Source organism: Pleurodeles waltl, chromosome 4_1 (genome assembly GCF_031143425.1).
Source record: "Pleurodeles waltl isolate 20211129_DDA chromosome 4_1, aPleWal1.hap1.20221129, whole genome shotgun sequence".
Taxonomy (NCBI): Eukaryota; Metazoa; Chordata; class Amphibia; order Caudata; family Salamandridae; genus Pleurodeles; species Pleurodeles waltl.
The window spans coordinates 548,319,310-548,346,084 of NC_090442.1; the positions used below are offsets into that span (position 1 = coordinate 548,319,310).

The 26,775-nt window shown below is 41.5% G+C and overlaps 1 protein-coding gene across 5 annotated transcripts in view; it reads left to right on the top strand.

Annotated features, from left to right (window-relative positions):
* Positions 1-26,775, top strand: part of TFEC (transcription factor EC) — a 612,796-nt gene that overhangs the window by 256,561 nt on the left and 329,460 nt on the right. The window contains exon 2 of one of the 5 annotated variants that reach the window (XM_069228936.1): positions 4,833-4,915. The exons of 3 other annotated variants lie outside the window; for them this stretch is intronic. In XM_069228936.1, coding sequence (XP_069085037.1) covers positions 4,907-4,915 — 9 coding nt within the window. In that variant the 5' untranslated portion in view covers positions 4,833-4,906. Of the gene's footprint in view, positions 1-4,832; positions 4,916-23,342; positions 23,496-26,775 lie in introns of those variants that run through there. One more of the 5 variants, XM_069228933.1, reaches the window with a different exon arrangement.

The following is a 26,775-nucleotide window of genomic DNA, read 5'->3' on the forward strand; positions in this document are numbered from 1 at the left end:
TCTCCTCAGTAGAGGAGGGTTCGAATGCCATCATTGGCTGCAATCAGGGCAGTTTCAGTGCTGTGATTGCGGCAGAATCCAGATTAGGAGGCACAGAGTAGCTGGTTCTGCTCCAGGTATGTCATGAGTTGTTTTTGGAACTTTTCCAGTACCTTCGCTGGGAATGGGAGCAAGAAGATTGGCCATAGTTTTGGGGTTTGCTGAGGTCAGCAGAGACTTTCTTGAGTATTGGTCTGGCTTTGGTGTGTTTCCAGGCATCGGGAAATGTTGAGGTGATGATAGAGGTGTTGAGCAGGGTGGTGAGTTCCTGGCCGATCCTTTGGTTTCCAAGGTTGAAGATGTGGTGCGGGCATGGGTCTGTGGGAGCTCCTGAGTGGATGGATTTCATGGTGGAGGTGATGTCCTGGGTGTAGAGGATATTCTAGGAGGCCAGTGTGTGGTTCCTATCGGTTATTGTGGTGGCACATCTATCGAGAAAGTCCATAGGTGATGGTTGGGATTTGAAGTGTCTGTGTATGGCTGCAAACTTGTCATGGAAGAAGTGGGCAAGGTTGTCGCACAGCTTCTGTGAGGGTGTAATGTTGTTTTTGCTGGCAGCCGGGTTGGAGAATTCTGTAACAATGTTGAAACATCCTCTGGTATTGTTGGTGCTGGTTTCAATGCGTGTGGCAAGGGCTGTCTCTTTTGTTGCACTCAGCAGGTGGTGATAGAGGTTGAGGGAAGTCTTGAAGACTGCTCTGTCAGAGGTGTCTTTGCTGGTGCGCCTTCTCCTCTCCAGCTGTTTGCAGTCTTGTTTTGCTGTTCTGAGTTCTTGGGTGTACCAGCTGGCCTTTTTGGAGGATTTTCTCTGGATGTTGCTCCTGATGGGATGATGCTGTTGGTGCAATTGGTGATCCCGGTGTTGAAGTTTTTCACTTCCTGTTCGAGTTTAGTGGCGGTAGCGGGGTTGAAGGTGTTGAGGGCATCCGCCCAGCTGGTCTCTGGGATTTTGTTCCACCTCTGGTTGGGGGTGCTAGTCATCTTGGGGGTGGAGGTGCGGGGGCTGGAGATGCTGAAGTGGACGATGAAGTGATCTGTTCATGTGAGTTCTGTGACATGGCTGTATTTGACGCAGTTGTTGGAGGTGAAAATGAGGTCCAGCATGTTTCCTGCGGGGTGTGCAGGGTCATGGATGATCTGGGTCAATCCAAGGCTGCTCATACTGTTGAGGAGGTGTGCAGTGTTGTTGTCATTGGAGTTGTTCATGTGGAAATTTAGGAGGCCGAGGAGGATGTAGTCCTTGGACTCTAAGGCTAGGGGAACAATGCAATGGTGTTGCAGAAGCTGGAGAGCAGACCTGGGGGTCGGGATGCAAAGTTGCCTCTGATGGTTCTTCTGTCATCCGTGTGAAGGTTGAAGATGAGACATTCCATGGGGGAGGGGTGTTGTCGGTGGTGGTGAACTGTATGGTCTCTGTGGATGATGGCTGTTCCTCCTCCCGGCTTGTTGGTGCGGTCCTGGTGAGTGATTTTATATCTGCAGGGATTGCTGTGGGTAAATGTGGGATTAATCCAGGTCTCGATGTCAAAGACAATGTTGGTGTGAGGGTGGCAATGAAGTCCCATAATTCGGTGGAATGCTTCATAGTGAGCATGTGTTGAGAAGTGTGCATGCGAGGTGGTATTTTTGTTCAGGTGGTGTCTGTGGTGTTTTCAGGATGGGGCTGATCTGTGGACTGGCATGTGTGCTGTAGCAGGTGAAATGGCAGTGGGTGCAGGTAAAAGGTCCTAACTTGGAGCGTGGGTCAGCACAGTGGTAGTGTTTGTGGAACCGCCCAGGGTCATGGGTGTACAGCTCAGTGATGGTGTATCTGCGAGAGGAGGAAGGGCCAAGGGTTGTGACAGTGGGCGTGGCCGAGTTGAGGCATGCCCTTATGTGAGCGTCCACTGCGCTGTTGTGATGCGGCCTGCATTAAGTAGGTCCTGGCGTGGGCGAGCCTTATGTTGGCTCGAAGAAGGGGGAGTAGGAAAACCCAGTCGGGAAAACCTGGCGGGAAAGCCCAGGCTATGGGTGCAACCTTTGCACCAGATGTAGCGATTCTATATACGGACAAATTTGAACAACACTATATTTTTGACAGAACATTACCATTTTTTACCCAGATAACCGTATGGAAATGATATATTGATGATGTGATAATGATTTGGACAGGTACCCAAGATGACCTGTTGAAGTTCCATAAATGGTTAAATGACAGATCAGGTGGTATTCAATTTACTATGCAGTTTAGTTCCCCTAAGATCAATTTCTTGGATATAACTACAGTATTAAGGTACAAGATAACCGGTTATACACCACTCTCTATAGGAAGGAGAGTGAGAGGAACTCTATGTTACAATACACGAGCCATCATCCCCGTAACCTGAAAGATAATTTACCCTATGGCCAATTCCTTCGTCTCCGAAGGAATTGTTCTCGTAAACAGGATTATTTTGAAGAATCTGAAGATCTGCTGAACCGTTTAATAAAACAAGGCTATCCCAAAGGTGTAGTCAGAAAGGCACGTAAGAGAGCTTGGTTCTGTCACCGGGAAAATCTACTTGAACTAAGGGTACATACAGACAGTGACAGTAATAGGATGATGAGTGTCATGACATACTGTACTAGAAGTACAGAAATTAGAAAGATCATTAACAAACATTGGAGTTTGATTACAGATGAACTGGAAATACATGAACCTCCGATGTAAGCGTTCAAGAGGGGTAAGAACATTAAAGATTGGGTGGCGAGCTATTTGTTAGCTGAACCTCTGAAACCCTCCCTTCTATTGATGTTGAATCTACCGTAACTTTTGGGACATTTTAAATGTGTGTCATGTAAAGCCTGTATACAAAGTCTGGAGATGAAAATATTTAAGTACACACATGTGTCTGTGACATTTCAAGAACATACTAATTGTAATAGTACGAATGTAATCTATAAGAATAAATGTCCTTGTGATTTGATATATCTTGATATATTTTGGTCAGACCAAACAGAAAGTGAAGGTATGGATTTTACAACATTGTAGTCGTATCAGATGTAAAATACAGGGTGCACCGTTGGTGGATCATTTTACTGCAACAAATCATTCAGTAGAATTTCTAAGATGGGTGATGATTGATAAGATCATTGTTAACCAACGAGTGGGTAATGTGACGAATATATTGAATTTACGTGAATGTAAATGGATTAATCTCTTTGACTCTGTTTCTCAGGGCCTAAATGAATATGAGGAAATAGCTAGACAAACAGCTAGTTTATCTAATGGTTAACAGAGATCAATGTTAGATCTTTTTTGTCCCTGTTGGGGTTTAGATCAGGAATCCAGAGAGGTAATTTTTGGTGGATGTATTAAGAATGTTAGGGCCCCTGCTTTTGGGGTAGTGACCAATGATTTTGAAAAATTAGTTGGAGGGATCCAATTGCTGGAGCTATAATAACTGTCTTAGATCTGCAGACGGTATGACAATCGTCATCTGTTAAGTGGTCTGTTTGAATATTAAGGAAATAGATTAAATATATCTACGTCTAATTCATAAGGAACTTTTTGAGCCTGGTATGATTACTAGATGAGGGCAGTAGAATGCTTTATGAAGATTGAATGTAGAATTTATTGATATCAAAGCTCTGCCTTATATATCGGTGAGGTAGGATTATGAACTGTCAAGATTGATTGATATAATGTCAATGGTTGTTTTATGGATGAAATATGAAGGTCTCTGGTTAATCATGCAATAGTTGTCGATGGTTAAACAGTCTGGAATATTAATATATGACTGACCAATTGAATTTTGGGAAAGTGCAGGAATGGGATGAATTGCGGTGTATAAGATGCTTGACCTCTTATTGTTGTTGTATACATAGGCTCTGTGGGAATACTGGATGGGTGAAGTGGTTAACTTGTAATGATTTACGTATGTTTCTTTGCCCACCAAGTGCACAAGAGACTTTGGGGGACTTTAAGAGTAAGGTAGGTTCATCGCTGTTCCCATGATGAATGTGAGGTGAATATGACCGAATGTGGCGTCCTGGTATGTCTTCCATCCGCGTCGATAGATGAGGGAGTGGTGAGAATTGAGGGGAGGTAATGTGTGAATGCTCCTGGCGCATTTTCAGACGCCGTATGCTTGTTTATTGAGGGACGCTGTGTTTGACACGTACGAATCGACAAGGAACAACTTTTGAATATTCCGTATATTGTGGCGCCGTTTGGATAATGAACGCAGCGTGTGAATATCTTAATGGAATGTTGTTCCATGTTACCCGTGTAAGTTTCGAGACGTGTTAGCCACGTGCCGTGAGTAACATGCTGATCTTCAGATGTCGGGCGGGTGTGTACTGAAGTAAAGTGTAATAACGGGGCGGACCGAAAGGAACACTATTGAGGCATTCCTCGCATACTTTCAATTGCCGGAAGCTCATATACTGAAGGAAGCTATAAAAACGGGGTATTTTGCCTGCTGTGTCTGTTACTGATATTGAAGGCCGTGAGAGACAGACAAACTAGCTGCTGGGGGACAAAAGGTATTTGACAGCCTTGACAAGCTATATTATGAACTCTTCTGGGAGTATTTAGCTAGGTTTGGCGGTATTATCTTTGGACAATTTGGCCATGCGAGACAGATTGGATTCTGTAGAATTAAAGAATAATTTAAGTAAGGGTGAAGGAAGCGAGATTTATGTTGTTCCTTGGAAGGGAATAAATAAATAATGAGTTGAAGTACTCATATAATGCAGAGTGTTTGTAAGTTGGAGAATTTACAGGTTAAAATTTATATGAATATACAAATGAGGTTCTGATTTTCTTTAAGGAAAAAATTAAATTTGAAGATCTGACCCATGGAATGGAATTGGTGAAAATATAACTGAAGGAGGATATTCCCATATGGTTCGGGTAAGAGTGTGCTGTTGGAAGAGTTTGATTGTAATAACTGAGGGGTTATGTGAGTTGATTAATAGAGAGAGTCTGTTATATGATTTTATTTTGTAGATTTGAGGTGAGGTGATATTGGAGAAGACTGTTGCCTCAAGAGAGACGTTGAATTAAGCTTGAGTACTGATGTTGATAGTTTTGCAGTAGTTGAGTTTTCACAAAAGAGAGGTTCAAGTAGATTGATTAATTGTTTTGGATTATTTTATAGCTCCCCTATCTTTTTAGTCCTGAAGAAGACCCGTGTGTGAGCCCGGAATTAGCCCGAGAGCGAGAGGGGGTCGAAACGTCAACAATGGTGGTTGAGCCTGGATGTGATCTTTTTCCGTACAATGAATGAAGGACTGAAAGGGGGATTTAATACTGTTGAAATCATAGAATGATTCAATGCGGAAGAGGATTAACCCACAGACAGTCTGTTTAAGTTTATGTTTTTGAATGGATAGATGTGAGATTTATGCTCTTCTTCTATTCACTTTATCACGAGCACTTGATCTTTCTGCACTCTTCTTTGTCCTTCTTTTTAGTGTTTTGATAGGGGATTCTATTGATTTTTTATATGAGTATAGAATATATTTTTGTATATAGAATAAAGAATGTTTTCCAAATAAGAATGGACCTATGCTGCATGTGAACTATATGGGATGGATGTGTTGTTTGATTTGTCTCCCTAGTGGGCAATGTAGTTTTGTAATAAAGTGGCAGTGTCAGTGGACCAGTCTGGAACAAACAGGAACTGGGAGCCACAGGCAAGTGTCAGGCTAGGTGTCCAGGTGCCTACTGATGTGTTCGCACTGCGGCCTGCATTAAATAGGTCCTGGTGTGGGTGGGGTTTCTGGTGTCGGGAAGAATGTTGAGTGGGAAAACCAAGGCAGCTGCGGTGTCACTGGATCAGTCTGGAACAAGCAGGAACTGGAAGCCACAGGCAAATGGCAGGCTAAGTGCCCAGGCGCCTAGCATAACACACAGTAGAGCTAAGCATTACTATGCAGCAAGGGTACATTCCATGTGGTTGTACATGGGCATTCCCATGCAGCCATCCATAGTTTTTGGGAAAAGTCTTATTTATTTGAAAAAGGTAGACCGGAACTTGTGCCAAAAATGTCCACCTCTTTGTGACAGACCTAAAGAATGAGTAAAGTTTTCTTCTCTCTAAAATTTTGAAACTTTACGTATGTACAGCACTTTACAGCATATATACAGTGGTAAAAATATTGAACTATGTTAAAGCATAGTTTTTGAACAGATGGACAGAACAGTTCCCTTCCACTCCAAAAGCCTATGCTTGACATCATAAACACACACCCATGGACTAATGTACATGGCTGTGTGCATTGGCACAAGTCTGCCAAATGTGGTACACGCAGAGAAACACATAACCGGTGTCATATTTTAGTTGATATGGTGCTAGTCTACTCTCTCCCATTAATGCAGGAAAGCAACTTTGGTTACTCTGCTACATTGTATCTAATGTTGCAAATTTGCCCCCAAACATTTAAATGCTTACAATGTTGTCAAAAATGTTTTTAGAACAACATATTCAGACTGTACTTAGCGCAACCTTTCCATGACTGTTAACAAGAGTGCCTTTGAAAAAAGAATAACTCTGACACAAGAAAGCTTCAAATGATGCTATGAATTAAAGCTTGACTCCATAAAAGACCTTAGAATTGCTTATTAACTAAGCATCAACCACGCTCATCTCGTTCTGGATATTTCACTAGACTAAATTTCTGTGAGCATCTCAGAAGCTGGTACCACATTTCTCATTGTTTCAAGCATCTCATGATGTGGGCTATTCTTTGTCTCACACAACAATATTTATGAATTTGCATTTGTATGACTAAAGAAACACACACTGCATCTTGTTTTTGCAAACACGTTACACACACAACATCCACCCCCACACACATACTACATCTTGTTTTTGAAGACATATCACATACTTACCTTATGTATCTGTTTCTTTCACATCAGGCTTTTCACATTTGTAAAGAATCTCTCTCCAAAACACAAGCATCTCATACAGAAGGCATATTTCATGCCATGTTTATCTGCAGCTATTCATTTTGTGAGCACTCTACAATCATGGCATCCACGTGCTGTAATTCTTCCCTCAGATTAGACCACAAAAGTGTTGAAGTGTTGTATATTTTGTGTTGTGTTGAGGGTATACAGTGCTTCGGTATCCACTTTCCAGCCACAGGAGAGCAAGCAATACACTTTAACTGTATGTAATAGTATCCCCCATTCCCTCCCCCCCTCGCCCTGTGCAATGTTAAAGCAAAAGGCAGCAGAATTATATAATGAAAATATAATTGACCACGGGCACACAGTTTTTTAAAAGGGAGGCTGTGAATAATAATCATTTTTCCTGGTCCTACATTGCCCGCAGCACTGCAGGTATGGTGGGGTGGGTTCAGATACAAATGCCCAGAGATTGCCTTCATGGAAAATGGCACTGTTGGGAGCTCTGAGCAGATCTTAACGAAGAAGCTGGGATTAATAAATGTAATAGTTTTTTTTACTAAAACGTACACACTGCCCCACCGTTAGGGGAAGGGTGCTATTTGTTACTCCAGTTAATTGTCAGCTGGGGGTCTGGTCAAGGATTTTCTAATAGTATTGTTTCTAAGCACTCTCATTCTTGACAAGCCGATTGTTAAGCCTCTTCTAGAGACCCAGGGCAGTAGGTGGCTACTGAATGAAGGATACTGTAAAAAAAAAAAAATTGGGATTGAGTGTGGTAAAAACCCTTCTCAAGCAACAACCACAATTTTGGTGAACCACAAAGTTACTATATTAGCCTGTGTTAACCCTCTGATGGCCTGGCATGGCAGTCAGGAGTAACTTAGAAGCAATGTGTTAAATATTTATGCAGCACACAAACAGTAATATAGTGACAACTCAACATAAGAAAACCCCCCACACCAATTTAGAAAATAGAGTAATCTTAAATAAAATGAGACCAAAATGGCAAAACTACAATCAATAGTATCAGCGATATGCTATTTTAAAAGTTTAAGTAAAATAGCACCAAGTACATCTGGTCACTAGACCAGGACAAAGTCACGAGTTCAGGCTGACCACAATGGAATCCAGGCCAGATACAGGGACTAGGTTAGTCCATCTGAAAAGATTACCTTCTCAAAGACCTACATACAAAGTTCAAAGCTTCAGGATTTCACTGGGGGATCCTAATGCCAACCAGGGGTCCAGGGCCTGGGGATGCACCTCTTGGGGATTAGGAATTCACTCCAGCAAAGGCCAGCAGGGCTTAGGCAGGTCCAATTATAGGTCTGGGCATGTCCAATTGCAGCAGGTCAACTGAACAGTTGGAGGAAGATCTCTGAAGCTTGTTGTGTCACTGTAGCTCAGAACAGGAGGTCAGCTACCTGACCATTAGAGTCACTCTGGTAGTCCTGGGTTCAAGGAGATAGTCCTCTCTCTTTAAGCAGAAAGGTATGCCTCAAAAGGCAGGGCAGTCCTCCAAAGAACAGGCCAAGCCTTAAGCAACAGGGCTGACCTCTCCAGAACAAGACAGGCCTCAAGCAGCTGGGCAGTTCTCTAGTAGAAGCAGGCAGGCCTCTGAGAAACAAGACAAGTCTGAAGGAGCAGGATAGTCCTCTAAGAAACAAGGTAAGCCTCAAGCAGCAGGGCAGTTCACTGGAGTACAAGGCAGTCCTTCTGTAGTCTTCCACAGGTCCACGGTGTTCAGAAGAGTTGGGCTGACGGTCCAATATTTATACCTGGTGCCAGCCTTTGGAGTCAGAGAAACAACTACACTTCCCCCACTTCTGGAATTTCCTACCTTCCCCGAATAAGGTTTCAGGGGTTCTGGGGTCACAATAGACTGGTGTCAAGTTTATTGTGAATGTGTTGGGACAGACCTTTTGAAATGTAATTGGGCAGTTAAAGACCTCTGCTCCTTCAATCCTGTCGACACCGAATCTACGTTTCCTTCAGAGTCTGAGGGGAATACACAAAGACCAACTGCCAACTACATCCTGTCCTGTGACCCAGGACACATACTCTAGGCACCAAATGGTTAAGACAAGAATATGGCAGCTTTCTAAAAGTGGGATTTTCAGAATCCAGACTTAAAATCCAACTTTACTACTAAAGATGGGTTCAAAGTACAATTCTTTAAACACCAAACCTGACCTTCCTACCTATTCCCATTCAAACGTTATCACTTATTACATGCAATAGGATAACTCAATATTATCCTATGGGAGAGGCAGGCCTTGCAGTAGTGAAAAATACATTTTAAGAGTTTTTCACTACCAGGACATGTAAACCTTGAATGCACATGGCTAACTTTTTAAATACAATGCATCATGCCTGATTGGCCTTTTAGCACCTACCGTAGGGGTGACTTATGTGCTTTAAAAATAAAGGTTTAGGCTTGGCAAAAGGTTTATTTTGCCAGGTTGAAATGGCAGGTTAAAACTGCACTACAGGCTTGCATGACAGGTGTGAGACATGTTTTAAAAACCTGCTTAAGTTGACGACACAAGTGCTGCAGGCCCAATAGTAGCATTTAATTTACAGGCCCTGGGGACATGTAGTCCTACTTTTCTAAGGACATATAAATAAATTAAATGTGCCAATTCAAAGTAAGCCAATTTTACCGTACACTAAGGAAAGAGTATAAGCCTTTTGCCACTGGCTAGCTCTTTCTTTACCACCCTTGTTTGCTTGGTGCATGACAATGCAAGGTTCCTGTTTTTCACATATTTTCTAATTACTTTCCAGAATGTAATTAACAACAAAGCATAATTAGAGTCTGTGACAACATGCCATCCTTTCTTGCTTTTTTACTTCAGAACTATGCCACGGTATGCATTTAGTGAAGCATGTGTCTCTCAGACGATGAGCACTGCCTGTAGGGTCAATGAAAAGTATAAAAGGCTGTCCGAGTCCCCCCAGAAATGTAATGTCTCCTGCACACCTGCTTTAGACAGATAAAAGCTAGAATTGTTCTGCATGGTTCTACTCCTTTCGAACTACAACAGCCTTTCTTTAAAACTGATTTGTATTTAATTTTTTCTAATATCTATTTGCAACAAATATTTGACAGGTTTTTGATGTGTTTCATTTTGCAGTAGAGATTTTTTCCTTATCCTTCATGTTTGCAAACATGCTTGCTCTTTCATATAAAAGAGCCATGCACCAAAGTTTTTGTTTGTGGGAAAGTTAATGGTGTGACCATGTATTATTTGGGTTATAGTACCCTCAGACCTACATGATGAGGATATTGCAAGACACCTCGCAGTTCCATAACCTTATGAAGGAAGTTGGCCTTTGGCCACGTTCCTCTATATGGTCGTAGAACTCCTTTGTGACTTGCGATATTCTTATAATGTATGGCGGGGGTAATTTATCCCTTACTCATTCTGGTAGCATCTGACATAGGTTGGGCTACATAGACTAAGAGAGGTCCTTATTTCCCTTCCTGATTTTATGTTTGAAACTGTTACTTGTAAGAATGTATTGTTTCCTATTGAACCATGTACATCATGTACTTTTTGTGTTTCTCTTTTATGCTTGCTTCTGGGATGTTTCTGGATGATCCTCTGAATTTTAAATGCTGTGTTTTTTTTGTGGGTCTGGCAGATAAATGGTGTTTGGGCGTCACCCAAAGGCCTACTGATTAACTTGTTGTTAGACCTGACAGTCTTAGGGTCGTCACCTTTCAACTGTTTGCTTGCCTCCCTCCACTTTTTGACACTGTTATTGCTGGTATTAGGACTCTGCACACTTTACTACAGCCAACCAGTGCTAAAGAGCATATGCTGTCTCCCTTAAACATGGTAACATTGGTTCTTACCCAATTGGCATATTTGATCTACTTGTAAGTCCCTAGTAAAGTGCATTACAGGTGCCCAGAGCCTTTAGATTGAATGCTACTAGCGGGCCTGTAGCACTGGTTGTTCCACCCACATAAGAAGCCCCTTAACCATGTCTCAGGCCTGCCATTGCAGGGCCTGTGTGTGCGGTTACACTGCCACTTTGACTAGACATTTAAAAGTGTTTACCAAGCCTTAAACTCCCCTTTTTCTAAATATAGGTCAACGCTAAGGTAGGACCTAGGTAACCCAAAGGGCAGGGTGCTGTGTAGGTAAAAGGCAGGATATATACCTATGAGTTTTATATGTCCTGGTAGTGGAAAACTCCTAAATTCGTTTTCCACTGCTGTGGGGCCTGCTCCTTTCATAGGCTAACATTAGGGCTACCCTCATATATTGTTTGAGAGGTAGATTCTAATCAGAAAGGAGTAGACAGGTCATATTTAGTATGGACAGAATGATAATACCAAATCCTGCTGACTGGAGAGGCTGAATTTTATATTACTATTTTAGAAATGGCACTTTTAAAAAGTGAGTATTTCTCTGCACTTAAAATCCTTCTGTACCTTAAAGCCTGTCTCCAATCCATGTCTGGGCTGGGCTGGTTGACAGCTCCCTTGTGCATTTCACCCCGACAACTACAAACACTGGATGCTCAGTCACACCTGCACACATCTGCATACTGAAAGAGTCTTCCTGGGCTGAAAGGGTGGAGGGCCTGATACTTACATGTCAAAGGACAGTGGCCTGCCCTCACACAATGGACTGCCAAACTCCCTACTGGGGCCCTGGACCTTGTGCACTGCAGAACAACTCTTTGAAGTTTCCCCCACTTCAAAGGCACTTTTGGGTATATAAACTTGATCCCTTACCCTACCATTTTAGACACTTCTTGGGACAGCCGCTCTGCACCAGAACCTGCAACCTGCCAGGAGAAGTTGCCTGGCTGCCCAAAGTACTCACTTGGACTGCTTTGCTGTAAAGGACTACCTCCTTGCTGTTGTCCTGCTGCCTTGCTGGCCTCTGGCTCTGCTGAGAAGTGCTCTCCAAGGCCAGGGCTTGGATTGAGCTTCTCTCCTGTTTCCTGAATCTCAGGGCCAAAAAGACTTCATCTCTGCAAAGAAACTCCTTGTGTGGCAAAATTGATGACTAGCCTGCTGGAATCGACACACAGCCTGCCTAGGGGTGAAATAATCACTGCATCGCCGAACTGGAACGACGCAGCCTGGCTCCTTGAGTGGAGATTGAGGCAGACCCAGCATTGCGACTGGAACTTCGATGTGCAGCCCACTGGATTGACACATCGGCGAGCTGGAACGACACACCCTGATTTCCAGTGAGAAGAATTGACCCAGGGTCTGCCGTGCAACAGAAATGTTGACACATTGCCCTCCATATCGACGCAGCACCTGTGACTTCGCCCTGCACGCCCAGGATTTCCCTTCATCATCCCTGGGCCTCAAAAGATCCCACATCACAAAGACTGTTTTCTTAATCTCAGGGTCAAAAAGACTTAATCTCTGCAAAGAAACTCCTTGTGTGGCGAAAATCGCTGACCAGCCTCCTGGAATCTGCGCACAGCCTGCCTAGCGGTGAAGTAATCACTGCATCGCTGAACCGGAATGACGCAGCCTGGCTCCTCCAGTAGAGATCGGCGCCAGCATTGCAACAAGAACTTCAACGCACAGCCCACTGGATCGACACTTTGCCGAGCAAGAACAATGCAGCCTGACTTGCTGTGAGAAAATCAATGCAGCGCCTGCAATGCGCCAGAAATTTTGATGCATCGCCCACCAGATCGACGCAGCACCTGTCGTCCAGGATTTGCCTGCATCGCCTCTGGGCATCAATAGACCCTGCATTGCAAAGAGGATTCAAGCCTGCGTGCTGGAATTGGGCGCAAAGCCCATACCACGTGGAAAAGAATCAACGCATCGTATCTGTGTGCACCCAGAAATCCAGCACACACCGACCTTTTTCCACGCATCTCCTCCTTTGCAGTCCTCGTGCGTGTAATTTTGACACAAACCAGATACTTTGTGCTTGCCAAAGGCAATTGTTACTTTTAAGAACTAAAGACTCTACTTATCATTACAAAAGTGGTATTTCAACTTGTGATTATCAAATTTTGATTGTTTTGACCTTAATTTAATCAGATAAATATCCTATATTTTTCTAAAAACTGCGTGGTGTATTTTTGTGGTGTCTTTACTGTGTTATTGCATGATTTATTGAACAAATATTTTACACATTGCCTTCTGAGTTAAGCTTGACTGTTCAGTGCCAAGCTACCAGAGGGTGGGCACAGGATAATTTGGATTGTGTGTGACTTACCCTGACTAGGATTGTGATCCCTATTTGGACAAGGGTGTATACCTATGCCAACAAGAGACACCATTTCTAACATTTGTTATCTGCATTTTGGTGTTTTGTTAATTAGTTTCTTAAATATGTTGTACTGTACACCTGTGTTTGTGAGTTCATAGAGCGTGGTACATCAGAGGTTATATATTATTGTTTTCTGTTCACCTTCAGTAGTATGGAAAAAAACGTATTTTAACTCGCTGGGTTTAGTATTTTACAAAAATTGTGCTTATCATGATAGTGTTAGAGCAATCAATTTTGGACAGGGTCAGTGTTTTTCTTTTGTATTCAGAACATAATGATGGGATGACTTCTAGAGATGTCAGGCATTTTCTACACCTTCTGCTTTCTACAGAAATGACAACCAGAGGTAAGAAAATTAAAGGTCCCTGCTACCTAGTAACACAGGCACTTGAAAAGATGGCCTCTTAAGAGTCCGTATCACTTTGGGTTAAACGAATGAGTACTCAAGGCCTGGCTCAAGGGAAGTGGCATAGGGTGCAACACAATTATCACAGTTGCACAGTATCGCAGTTGCAATAAAGATATGAACATCCAGCTAAAGTACTGACCACTTTCACAATATGATAACACTGCAATGTCAGATGACAGTATGCACAACACATTAAAATAAAAAAAATAATGCAGGACGATGCAGAGACAGATGATGGTGAGAATGTACAATGCATAGTATTTAAAATCACTAAATGATCATAATCCTGAAAGTAAAAAGCACAATACCTCAACATACTTATGTCACTGTTGGAATAGTTAACCAATGTTCCCAAACAAGTATTGATCGTAATGGCCAAAATCGATATCCTTTATCAACAGTTAGAGACACTGTTCACATCCTTAATGCTGGTGCACACTTGAAAAGAAGAAGAAGCAATGCAAATATGAATGCAAACGACTATACAATGTACCTCGTAATTTGTTAACATGGGACCTGTCTCAGCGCTCAAACATGTGTTTACTGGGTGCAGTGAGGTAACATATATCACCGGTTTAGGACAAGTGCTGTCAGTCACTTAAAGTCTGGATACCCTGCTACAAGTGGGGTCATAACGTTATTGAGTCATTGGCTTCTCAATCATGGGAGATGTTAGGCCTGGCATCCTTGGCTTGGTCTCCTCTAACTTTTTGAATCTGCTTCCCAGGTTGTTGATTGTGTGCTTCTCTCTGTTTTTGTTGTTTTCGTTACTCTGGGCACTTTACCACTGCTGACCAGTGCAAAAGTGCAAGTTCTCCCTATGTGAAATTGTATTGGTGATTGGTTTATCCCTGATTGGCATATTTGATCTACTAATAAGTCCCTAGTAGAGTGCACTAGAGGTGCCTAGGGCCTGTAAATCAAATGCTACTAGTGGGCCTGCAGCACTGGTTGTGCCACCCACATAAGTAGCCCTGTAAACATGGCTCAGACCTGCTACTGCAGAGTCTGTATGTGCAGTTTTAAACTGCCAATTCGACCTGGCAACTGTACCCACTTGCCAGGCCCACACCTTCCCTTTTCATACATGTAAGGCACCCCTAAGGTATGCCCTAGGTAGCCCCATAGGCAGGGCGCAGTGTATGTTAAAGGTGGGACATGTACTGATGTGCTTTATATGTCCTAACAGTGAAATACTGCCACATTCGTTTTTCACTGTTGCAAGGCATATCCCTCTCATAGGTTAACATGGGGGCTGTCTTTAAATATTCTTAAAGTGCAATTTCCCTTTATGAGCAGATAGAAATATCGAGTTTGGGGTCTCTGAACTCACAATTTAAAAATACATCTGTTAGTAAAGTTAGTTTTTAGATTGTTAGTTTGAAAACACCACATTTAGAAAGTAGGCATTTTCTTGCTTTAACAATTCTGTGACTCTGCCTATTTGTGGATTCCCAGTCTGGGTGTAACTGACAGTTTTGCTGTTTGCGACTCTCCTCTATACAGTGGCACAAATGGAGCTGAGGTGTAGCCTGCATATTCTGATGAGCCATCTGGGCTAGAGTGGCAGGAGAGTGGTCACTTACACCTGAATGGGCTGTGCCTGCCCTCACAATGCAGTATCCAACCCCCTGATGTGTGTTTGGGGCCCTGCCTGGGCAAGGCAGGATCCTGTATACAACGGAGACTTTCCTTTGAAGTTTGCCTACTTCCGAGGGAGAAAGGGGTATAAGTAGTGAGCTCAAAACCCAGACTTTTGATCACTTCTGGAACCAAGAGGAACCTCTGCCAAGGAGAAGAGCTGAAGAGCTGAGAAGTGTTTGCCCCTGCCTGTGAGTGTGCTTTGTTGGTCTATCCTGCAGTTGCTGCTTCTGCCTGTGAAAGGGGACAAAGACAGGACTTTGTTGTGCATTTCTGCTTGAGAAGAATCTCCAAGGGCATGAACTGAGCTTGCCGTCTGTTTTGAAGTCTCAGGGCAGTCAAAGACTTCCTCTGCCAGCACCTGGGCTCTCTGCTGAGACTCCTGCTCTTCCAAGTGGTGCCCTATCCAGTCCCTGGGCCCTTGAAAGGTTAAGTTGGCAGAACATGGACTGAAATCCACACATAGAACACTGTGCGGGGAAATTTTCGACACACCATCTGCAACGCGGCTGATAAACAACGTGTCACCCACTTTGTGGCTAAAATCGACACTCCACCTGCTCCGCAGGTGGGAGATCGACGCATCGCAACTGGAGAAATGATGGAACACCCACTTGCGGCTGTTGATAATGATGCAAACCCCATGCAGCGCGGTTATCTAACACTGTGCAACCAGATTTGTCATGCATCGGCGCTGGGCATCAAAGTCATGAGCCTGCACGGATCCGAGGAACCCTGTCCGGAAATTGACACGTCGTTCTCTTGTGAGGGAGGGAAACAGCACATTGACGACCCGACCGGAGAAAAAAATGACGCACGCCCTCACTTGCGAGTAAGGAAACAACGCATTGCTGACTTTTCCGAAGCAACGCTCACCAGTGCAGCTTTATTTTTGACGCATACCAGGTACTCTCTGTAAAATCAACATTTGCATTGTTTTCTATGGAGTAAGACTCTTATTCTTTTGAAAATTCATATTTTGACTTGTGTATGTTGGCTTTTTGTCATTTTGGTTTGTTTGATTTAGATAAATATTGCTTATTTTTCTAAACTGGTGTGATGTCCATTTTGTACTGCCTTCACTGAATTACTGTGTGTGTTGGTACAAATACTTTACACATTGCTTCTGGGTTAAGCCTTTCTGCTCATGCCAAGCTACCAATGGGGTGAGTGGGGGTTAACCAGGTGTGTTTCTCCTTTGCCCTGAATAGAGTGAGGGTACTTGCTTGGACAGGGGGTAACTTGACTGCCAACCAAAGAGCCTATTTCTAACAGTAGAGCAAACCCACGGGAAATAAAGAGCCTGCTCCAAATGACACGGGCATGCAAGCCAGGTCGGTGCTTGAACCCTCCAAAAGCACCAAGGAATAATGAAGAAGTTCAAAAAACATGAACGTTGGTGGAGAGAGGTGGTGTGGTCACACACGGAGTCACTACTCTGCTAACCTTCACTTCTGTTATTGTCTATTATTATTGCGATTTAGAGAGAGGTGCCTCAAATCTTTTTTTACACCAAGTTTTGGTTAATACCACTAGAAGCAACATATGTTCTGTGATTTACTTCTGAACGTAATCAGTGAGTTTTGAAATCATGCCATCTAATCGGGTAGCTTCAAATTGGAGAAACAATTTTCAAAAAGCAGTCCTCTCAATACAAAAGATTGTGCAGAGTTAAGCAGACATCGTTTGGAATTGCAGTAAGGCAAGTGTTGGCTTCGAGGTATCCACTTAAAGTAACAAAGAGGCGAACTTAGAATTTTACATTTTTAAATGTCTTATTCACATCAAAATGTGCACTTCTTGCAGCTATTACGCGTTTTCATTGTGCTTCTCAAGAATTATAATTTCAATATCTCTCCACCTGAGGGTTCACTATCTTGTAGCAAGGAAGCCATGATGGGGAAAGTGCAAGGAATACATCTAGGACTGTGTTGCTTTCTGATTATATTGTCAGTCCTGGGTGGGTGGTGACCTTTAATTGAAGATAAGATTCACTGGAATAAAGGCAGAGTGAGAACTACAAGGCATGGGCAGTTTACAACAGGTACTACAATGATAGCAAAGTGCAGGCTTGTGGTCTACATGGATAAAGCAGCCACGTGTCCTTCGCAATAACCCTGTCTTGCTAGGTTGAAGAGAAGGTAAGCAATTAATAACAATTTGAATAACTCGCTTTTTGCAGGAAGTTGCAGTTAGTTGTCTATCGTACACAGTACTATTGTATTGGCAACACTGATCACCGCGTCCACAGTGTCGCCTTTGTGAGTTCGAGGCATGCACTGACATATCTAGTAAGGTGGTCTCAGGAGTTGAGCCAGGCACCTAGGCAGTCAGCGCTATGGCCAAGCATCTAATGTCACTTCTGCCCCGGGGGTTGTGGTAAAAGCGAGTCCGATGCTTTTCTCTTCCACTACAACTTGCCACATGAAAGTAGGGCAGGTAAAGCAAGAAAGCAAAGTATCCCAGATCAGAAAGTGGTGTAAGAAAAATCCATTGAACCAGGAATATGTCCTTAGCCACCTCTCACATGCAACACGTTCTTATGGGATGATGTGTGCTAACCAGTGGAGGCAATAACAGCAAAGTAGTAGCACTTCACCAGGAATTAATGTGTCGTAGCAACGTGAATGCTATTTTGGGAAATACGTTACTTTGGAGGGGCAGCCTAAACCAACAGAGTCCAAGTTGTGAGCCACACAGCCTTGAAAGATAAGGCGAGTGGCATTTAAGAGGGTTCATAAACCTGGAAACAGCACACATAGCAATCTTGCAAGGGATAGGCTTCACTTAAGCAAACCACTGACAACAGACAGTGCAGCGACTTGCTCTCGCATCTCAGTGCGTCATTTTCACAAGAAAAAATAAAACTGAAGTAACAGCTTTTCATATAAAAGCAAAGAAATTACACAGTATACATTCTAGCATGCCCTTTTCAAATAAAGCAAATGCGCCCCCAATTCAAAACTTAATCTGAGCACTGCAGTTAAAAAATGAGGGTGTTTTTTCTGTGGTGATATTGTTATGTAACTATTGCAAAATTAATGCGTTTCGTGAACCTTATGGATCATTGCATGGCAGGAAGGGCTCTTTGCTCGCGGAGTTTGACACAGTTTGCCTGCCTCATTTCTTATTCTCCACAATGGGTGGATTTACCTTTTTGGACTCGGGCTTGGAACTCTCCCGGTAGAGATGAGAAGGACCTCTGATGCACCTGCTTTCAGAAAGGCATTAAAAGGAGGGGTGATTAAAGACGCATTTGCAGTTTCTGTATGCCGGGCGTCTCAGGCACTGGGAGGATGGCAGGGTCAGACCTTGTCTGTCTTTATTTGAGTATCCTTTTTGAAGCTAATGTAGCCATGCGCCATATCAAGTACATCATTATATTACATTACATATGTAGGGAGGGGTAGTGCAGTGCAGAACGTTCAATGCCATTTGGGGAATTTCAACAGACTCTAAAACCCGTTGTGGAGCCACTGAGCCTTCGCAAAAGAAAAATGGCTGTAATGTATGCACGGATTACAACAAAGCACTAAGGGGTTTTAAGTTTATAGTGGGGAAAATAAGAAAGGTCACAGGCAGCTGTTTTTTTTATTTTGAAGGAGGTATGGGAGAGTGTTCAAAAAGAAACCCGGAGACGTCGGGTGCGGTAAACTAAGTGTTACACTTTCCCCCAATATTTTCAATGTTCCTATTGTTTGGCAAATGTTGCTAATGCATTTGGGATGGTTTCTTCCTTTTATTTTCCTTTACCTATGTATGGCTGCTTTGCTGCATCTTCTCGGCTGATTGTGTTTCTGATGTCAAGATATTATTTTGTACAACAGTACACTTGAGTGTATGTTTAATCTAAACCATTCATAGTCGGAAACAGCATATTAGGTTAACCTACTTGCGAAGCCTCGCCGCCGAAAATTCAATGTCTTGAAAGGTAGGCAGAGGGCTTTTTTACGCCGGTGTGAGAATCGCAATGGAGTTGCGTAATTTACTCTAGTTCAAGCAGAGGGCAAAACCACATAAGCACTGAAGGTGATCCTAGGGTCCCTTCACACTCCAGCGGTTTTATGGTATTACCCCACATAAATTACCTGGGATAAAATGCTCTGATAGGGACACTGTCAAACACAGCTGCTTATTTTGTGATAGGGGTAGCCCAGCACAACCCTGTGCACTTATCAACAGCACAAGCTTATTTGTGTTATTTTTCAGAAATGGTACAATTATTTGCCAAATAGACATTAATGTTTCATTTTCTTTAGCTACTGATGTGCCCAATATTATAAGTGTGTGTTCTGAATATTATGAAGAGAATATCATTGTCCTTTAATATTGTATCCAAAATGTCGAGGACGAAAATATGGACGTGTAAGAATGTATAGATTTTCTATAACTAACTCCACATATATGTACTTTGACTATGTAAGTAATCTGTACTTCCCTGTTTGCATTTATCTTTCAATATTTTTGTCCTCAATATTATGACTAGAATATCAAGGCATAACTCAATATTCCAGAATACAACCATATTTTATGGTGTACCAACGATGATATGGGGCCCATCTTAAAACACTATACCCCAACAGTTCAAGAGCATTGTCAACTTCTTATTGCCTTGAACTTTAACAACATATGTTGCTATTGCAACCGGTGCAACAATTAATTCAGAATTTGCCTTGAATTATTATACACAGGAAAATATACACATATCTTTATGGAGAACAAACAGACCAAAGTACATACATAGAAACACCACAATATCCCTAATAGTTGGTAGATGAGTTATGTTTCACAATGATCTTGCATTCTTTTGTATTACAAATGCTCATCATCTCTGACAAGGTGTTTAAGTACTTTATGGTGGGTAGCATACTATTCCGCAGCATAAAGTGGTTAATATAATCAAGACATTTCCTCTTGAGCAATATATATATATATAGATATACACACCACTTACATTCAAACTAATTACCAGCCACAATCAATGGACCACACCTTGCACACTAATTGTGTACCACATGAATTTGTAGAAATACACAAAGGTTTATTATAATAACACAAGCGCAGCCAGAATACATATCCATATATTTTCATTTGTCAATCGCTGCACAAGCTTTTAGAAATGAATTTAAAACTTTCAACCACAACATTAAAACCACCACCATCATACCATAATAGAAAACCAAAAAGAATTTAAAAGAGAAAAATGAGAAATAGAGAGATCAGAAAGACGCTGCTATTAATCTATTGTAATACTGCAAGTCCACTCAGGTATCAACGGGGACCCGTGAGACACACAACATCTCAGTTACTGTTTCCCAGAGTATAGCAGATTCTGCATCTATGTGCGTCAGCGGGGTTTGGTGGAAATGTTTAAATAGCAACCACCTTCTTCTGGACAGTAGAACTGATTCAGTCGTCCTCGAAATTTTACGTGCAAAATGTCAGAGGGGCCAAATAGCTTATTTCCTTAGTCTAGGTTCCAATTAAACAGAACAAAGGAATCTTCTCCTGCTCCAAAGAATAACATTAGGCATGTGACTCTATCTGACTCACTCTCCTTTATGTCAATATCCCATCTTTGGGATCTTCATTATACCATCCCGTATATACAAATGGAATGGGTGTCTTAAGACAAAATAATCCTTCCTACTTATATAGGAACTCCCTTGTTCATATTGGCATGTTTTGTTTAAATCAGGGCTACTCGAGATCAGCTGAATACTATTTATAAAGCTTTCACAGTATTCACTACCTTATAAATCTTCATTATTGGTCTGAAGTCTACCTTAATTACACAGTGGTTAATCCAGTGGTTGTTAGCTATTGTTATAGATTTGTTGGTTAATGGGTCAGTCTTGTGCTCTAAGGAACCTGAGGAAATTCCTCCACTTTCAAGTGGTGTTCTATTAAGTTAGTTGGAGTTTAGTGTAATTATTAGAATAAAATAATGTAAGTAAAAAAGAAAGGCAAGTAAATAGGGCAGAGGTTAGATATTTTGAGATAGCGAGGAAAGGTTGGAACATGATAAGAAGTTGTGATTTGTGAGATCATGAACAATAGATAGATTAAGTTATGATACACTATAAATTCTGAAAATAAAGACAACTCAAATTCAAATGTTTTCCTTGTAAGTGTCTAAAACAGGATCAAATTCACAAAGAAAAAATAAACACTTTAAGATTTTTTTACAATATTTCTCTCTATTTTTCATTCAGGTTAGGTTGTATAGGGTGCAGGTGAGAACTTGTCTAGGCATATGTTGAACATCAGCCTTAAATATTCTCTCTCTCTCCCTCACACACACAAACACACATATGCACGCACACACACACACACGCACAAACTATTAAGAAACACATTGAGAAGACATCTGAAATGTAAACAAAAAATAACAACATGGTATCATGCTAATAGCAGGAAACTATGTTTTTTCCGAAGCAAAGATAAACCTCTTAAATAAAAATAAAAAAATCAGAGAGAAATATTAAACGCATACAGGAAAGGATGCTAACGCAATTCAAAAATTTAAGAAAAATACCAAAAAGTTATTGTTTCACATTTCAGAAAATAAACTGCTGACTAGTATCAGCAGAAGGGTCTCAAGTGCAGTTTAGATGACAATGATCCCACATGATGTACAAAAAATTGTTGCCTGCCCCATTCAATTTCTTTTGGTTTCCCTGCCTCATAGAGAGGGGAGGACCCTCGAGTTTCTGACCGTGGAACCTCAACTTCCTCTTGCATCAGAAACACCATCCGGAATGGCCAGCTTCAAGGTGCCAGAAAACTCACCCTATTTAGGGCAGGGCTGTGTTATCTTCTCCCTGGTAATACTATGCATGTGATGGAGGTCATGGACAAGAACCCTTCTTTGCTATTAATCACTAATTGCAGAATTGTTTTAAATATGTGTAATGTTTTTAAAAAGGTTTAATTCTTTTGCTGAAACGTTGGGCCTCTAGAAGATATGCAGGTGCGTAGATGACACCTACTCCATATTTACAGCTAGGAGCACACTGAAAGTGTACAATCGCTGTTTGAAGTTCAAAAGTTTCAATACTTCAGCAGATATTTAAGCATAATGCTGCCCTTCAAGAGTGAATGGGAAGTTGAGGTCATGTTCACTAAACAAAGGAAACTAATTAAATAGCAGATTATAATTTGTGGTTCACTCGGTTGACATTAATACAATTTATTTTTCAACAAGGCTCCCTCGTCGCCCATGTACATGCAGGTACTCCAGACCAGTGCTTAATTTGAGCCAGTGGTTTCCAGTGCGGGGCACCAGAACTTATTTTTGAGGGTCAGCACTTGTTTTTCTACCTCAAGCACTTTCTGCGAGCAAAATGACACAAATGGAGAAAACAGAAAACTGCAAGAGTGAGCTGAAGGGGCAGGGAGTGACTGTAAATGGATTTTAAAAAAACGAGATGGCTTTATCTGTCTCAATATTCCCTGCTCGCACATTTAATTGTAGCAGCCGCGTGTTTCAGAGGAGAGCTTTGTCCACCGGCACGTTTTAATTTACAAATAAGCACTGCCCCAGAAATACTGAGAATCCCTCTTTCTCCTTGGCTAGCAGCATTTTCCGCATATTTATTGCATCACAGCTGTTTTTGATAGTAGGTAATGTGTGCCAAGTGGTTATCCTGCTCACATTTTATATAAATAGGACATTATGCTCCAAATTTCGATTATGGAATACATGTTTTGGAATTACATTTTTTTGTAAACTCAATTGCGACACGGAATGAAAAGTGAGCGAAACGAACATATCTACGTTTAACTCACAGGAAATATGCTCTTCCTGAAGAACAACATACAGTCCTCGTCAACAGATTTTGCGTCTCAGGAAGTGCAAATGACTAAGCAAATATTTAGGAAAACAATTAGCATTCCCATGTTTCAGCATTCTGAGTGTTTGATAGACCCCTGCTCGGTTTTGCTTGCTCAGGTTTTAACTGATAAAGAAAGGAAGCGGTTGCCTTGAATGTGCTGTCTCATCTCTTCTTCAACCGAAATTTAGCCGGGCTTAGGAAGTACACTAAAGAACCACTTCTCTTTTCTCTCAGCTGCCTTATCTTACATTGTATTATGCACAAAGACATGCCACGCGTTGTTCACCCAAAACACGTGCTGCTGTGTGCTTCTTCACCATGCTTTCCAGTGAGCAGGCTCTGTCCGGGCGATAGGGAATATGAGTGGTCGCCATCTTGTAGAGGTGATAACACTGATTGAGATCCAATCAGTGCAGGTATGTACCTAGAGTAGAAACTATTCTCGCAGTGTCTACGTTCAGCGTAGGGCAACTTGGCAAATTAAATTTGAATGATCAAGACAAATGCATTTTGCATTCCGAGACCACTTTGCAATTACTGTTGTGAAATATTCTTATCTTAATGATGTTGTTTCACACAATCGTTGTAATTATTTTCACAAACATACAGATTTAGACAAATTTAAATAAACGTTGACTCGTAATGGTTTATACTATTTCTTTAAATTGATGGATTTATGTTCGTCGCGTTTGCATGCTTTATGTGTAACGGCTTAATTTGTGATTTGCTAAGTATCTCTTTGTAGAGTTATGTACAGGCAATTTATTTTTCAGCACGTGCAATCCAAATCAAATGTATAGCTAGTTCGTTAGTTTGTATGTGCTGCGCAATTCACTTGTTGTGTATGTCATGCATAAGGAGGAAAAATGATTTTGTTTTCATAGGTTGGCGCAGTCTGATTTGCACCTCAATTTAGTATTTAAAATAATCAAATGTTTCAGGAAACTGAGGGAAAAACTGTAGGAGTGACAAACTGTGCCGTAAATTAAAATATGGGTGCAAATCCTATTTCTGTCTGACAAGTATGTGCCTGATATAGGATTACATTGTGCCTGCAAATTTCAAATTTGCTCACACCACGGCTTTTAGCCTGCAAACTCTTGTCTGTTAAAACCTAGCGAAAACAGTGCCGGCAAATATCTCAAAAACAGGTTTACAGCTTCCAAAGTGGATACAAATCTGCAAACTGTGTAACTGGTAGCGTCCACATTCTGTGCAATCTGTATTTGCCGAGAGCACAGTTTGCATCTAAGAGTTCACCCTGATTATACTCGGATAGAAAAGTTACAGTATGTCTGGTAGGCGCAGAGAACGTCAGAGAAACAGTTCTTCCCATTGTTAACGCGCCTGTTGACTGTCTGCATTTGCACATTCGTTCATGCGTGAAATAAATGTACAACTAAACAACCAACCACAACGTTTTTTAATGCTTGTGGGTTTGTGTCTGATTTGTACGACAGTAGACACCCGAATTATTTTAGAATTTCTTTATAATTTCCTGGTCAGCACAAATTCATCTCTCCTTTTGAAAGCGGGGTATGTTAAGATTGTTCACTTTTTAAATGGGAAATGTAAAATTGAAAATGTCTACATCTTACTATTTTAGCAAAGTATGACTTACGCAACAAGACATGTAACTCTTTCTCATAGTTCGTACATGATGTAAAACAAGTTATCTCAAAACTAAAATGAAAATGCGTGTCTATATATGCATGTAAACTGGCATGGTGTGGTCCACATAGTGAATTTCTACATTTCATAGAAGCCTGGAAACAAAGTTAGCTAATCAAATATGTGATGGAAACAATGAAGTATTGATTGGTCTGTTAGGATGACATTTTACACTGATAAAAATAAATATTTGAATTAAATGATAGTATAGTGAAAGCAAGTAGTATACTTTATCAAGACTTTTTATGTCGCGAAGATGGCTTTTGATTACTTTTGCGTGTATATTTTGGTTTCTTAGAAGCATATTCTCATGAGAAGGATACCAATGGCTGCTTTCGATGTTCCTGGAAGGCCCCAGGGGCTAGGGAGCATGGGCAGCATGAGAAAGGGGGACTACTACAAGTTTTGAATCACCTAGTTTCACATTCATCCTGTCTTCTTACACCTTCGCTCGCCACCATGCTACACATTTGACATGTACTGTTTTATTATGGTGAGCTGCTGGAAGAGGCAAGGGTGTGGATTCTGCAACCAGCTTGGTGGAATCCCTGGTACCACCTTTCAGCTGGGTGACTGCGCATTGAATATGTCTATTTCATCCTTTAGTTTCGGCAAAAAAGTTGGTTGGATGGTTTTTAATGTTTAGTGCGGTGCACAGCTTTCAAGATATGGGACAAAATGTACATGGTATCATTTTCTTCCAGTTTTTCAATAATCGTATCTGACACTTTACGAAAACTGTCTTCATTTTCAGAGAATATCTTCACACTCATCTGTATTAATTTGCTTCTCGAAAAGTAGCATAAAGCGTCTCAGGATGGCTAGCTGCCAGAAATTACCATTCTGGAATTTTTTTACTGCTCAGTGGTGATAGACAGACAAGCGAAAAACATTGTGCTAGCCTTGAATTGTATTCACAGTCCCATGCCTCTTTTCACCTTTTTACAAACTTGAGTGTCTTAAGGGTTCCTTTGGCCTGCTGCAAGACATACTGCCTCTTTGAATCTCCCAGGTGTTGAAAACGTTGAGGGAGAAAATAGTTTGCTGAGTGGTTAAAATATAAAGGGAGCAAGTATTGAGGCAATAATGGAAATAAAGTGATGCTCATAAAGTTCCTAAGGTTTCCTAGATATGCCTAAAATGTATGATTTCCTAAGATTTATTAAGTTCAAGGCCCGCTCCCATCAGTTTTCATGAAGATACATTGAAATGATGTAGCCGAAGGGTGTTTCCACTTGATTTCTGAATGTCGTATCTGGGTCTCTTTCACATGTGACACAGTTCTTGTTATGTTCAAGAGAGGTTAATCAACACATAGGGCCTTATTTAGCGATTAGGGGACTGGGTAGTCACCCAAAACATAACAAAAATCCTGTCCACCCTATTACAATTATAGGCAAAAATGTATTTGGAATATGGCAGACAGGACATTCACCATGTTTGTGACAAGAGTATCCCACCTGCTAAACTCTAGATAAGGGCCAGAACCAATTGTGGGAACTTCCGTATTGATTCCCAGCAGACTCAGTTAATAGTTAGCATAAGTCACATGTTGAAAAAACACAGCTGCTGCATATTTATTTGGTTAAAGGTATTAGTGTTAAAAATTGGGTTTCTGGTTGGCTAGGATATGTACCTAATCCAGGCGGAACCCACCATTCTAGTCAGGGCAAGTAAGTTATACACCAAAGGTAACCTGTGCTCACCCCCTGGTAGCTTGGTGTAGAGCAGTCAGGCTTATCCTCAGAGTCAATGTGTAAAGCGTTTGCACAACACACTCACACCAGTGACAGAATACATACACCACAAAAGAGACTCCACACCTGATTATATATGAAAATATGTCTCTTATTTTATAATAAATATATATAGATATATCATAAATCAAATGCCAAAGGTCATAATTATTGGGCACATCATATCAGGACTGAAATGGACTCTATTACAATGATAAGGTGATAACCAACATAATGTGCAACCTACCATTAGTGTGTTTCTGAGGCATGAATTGCAACAGACCAAAGT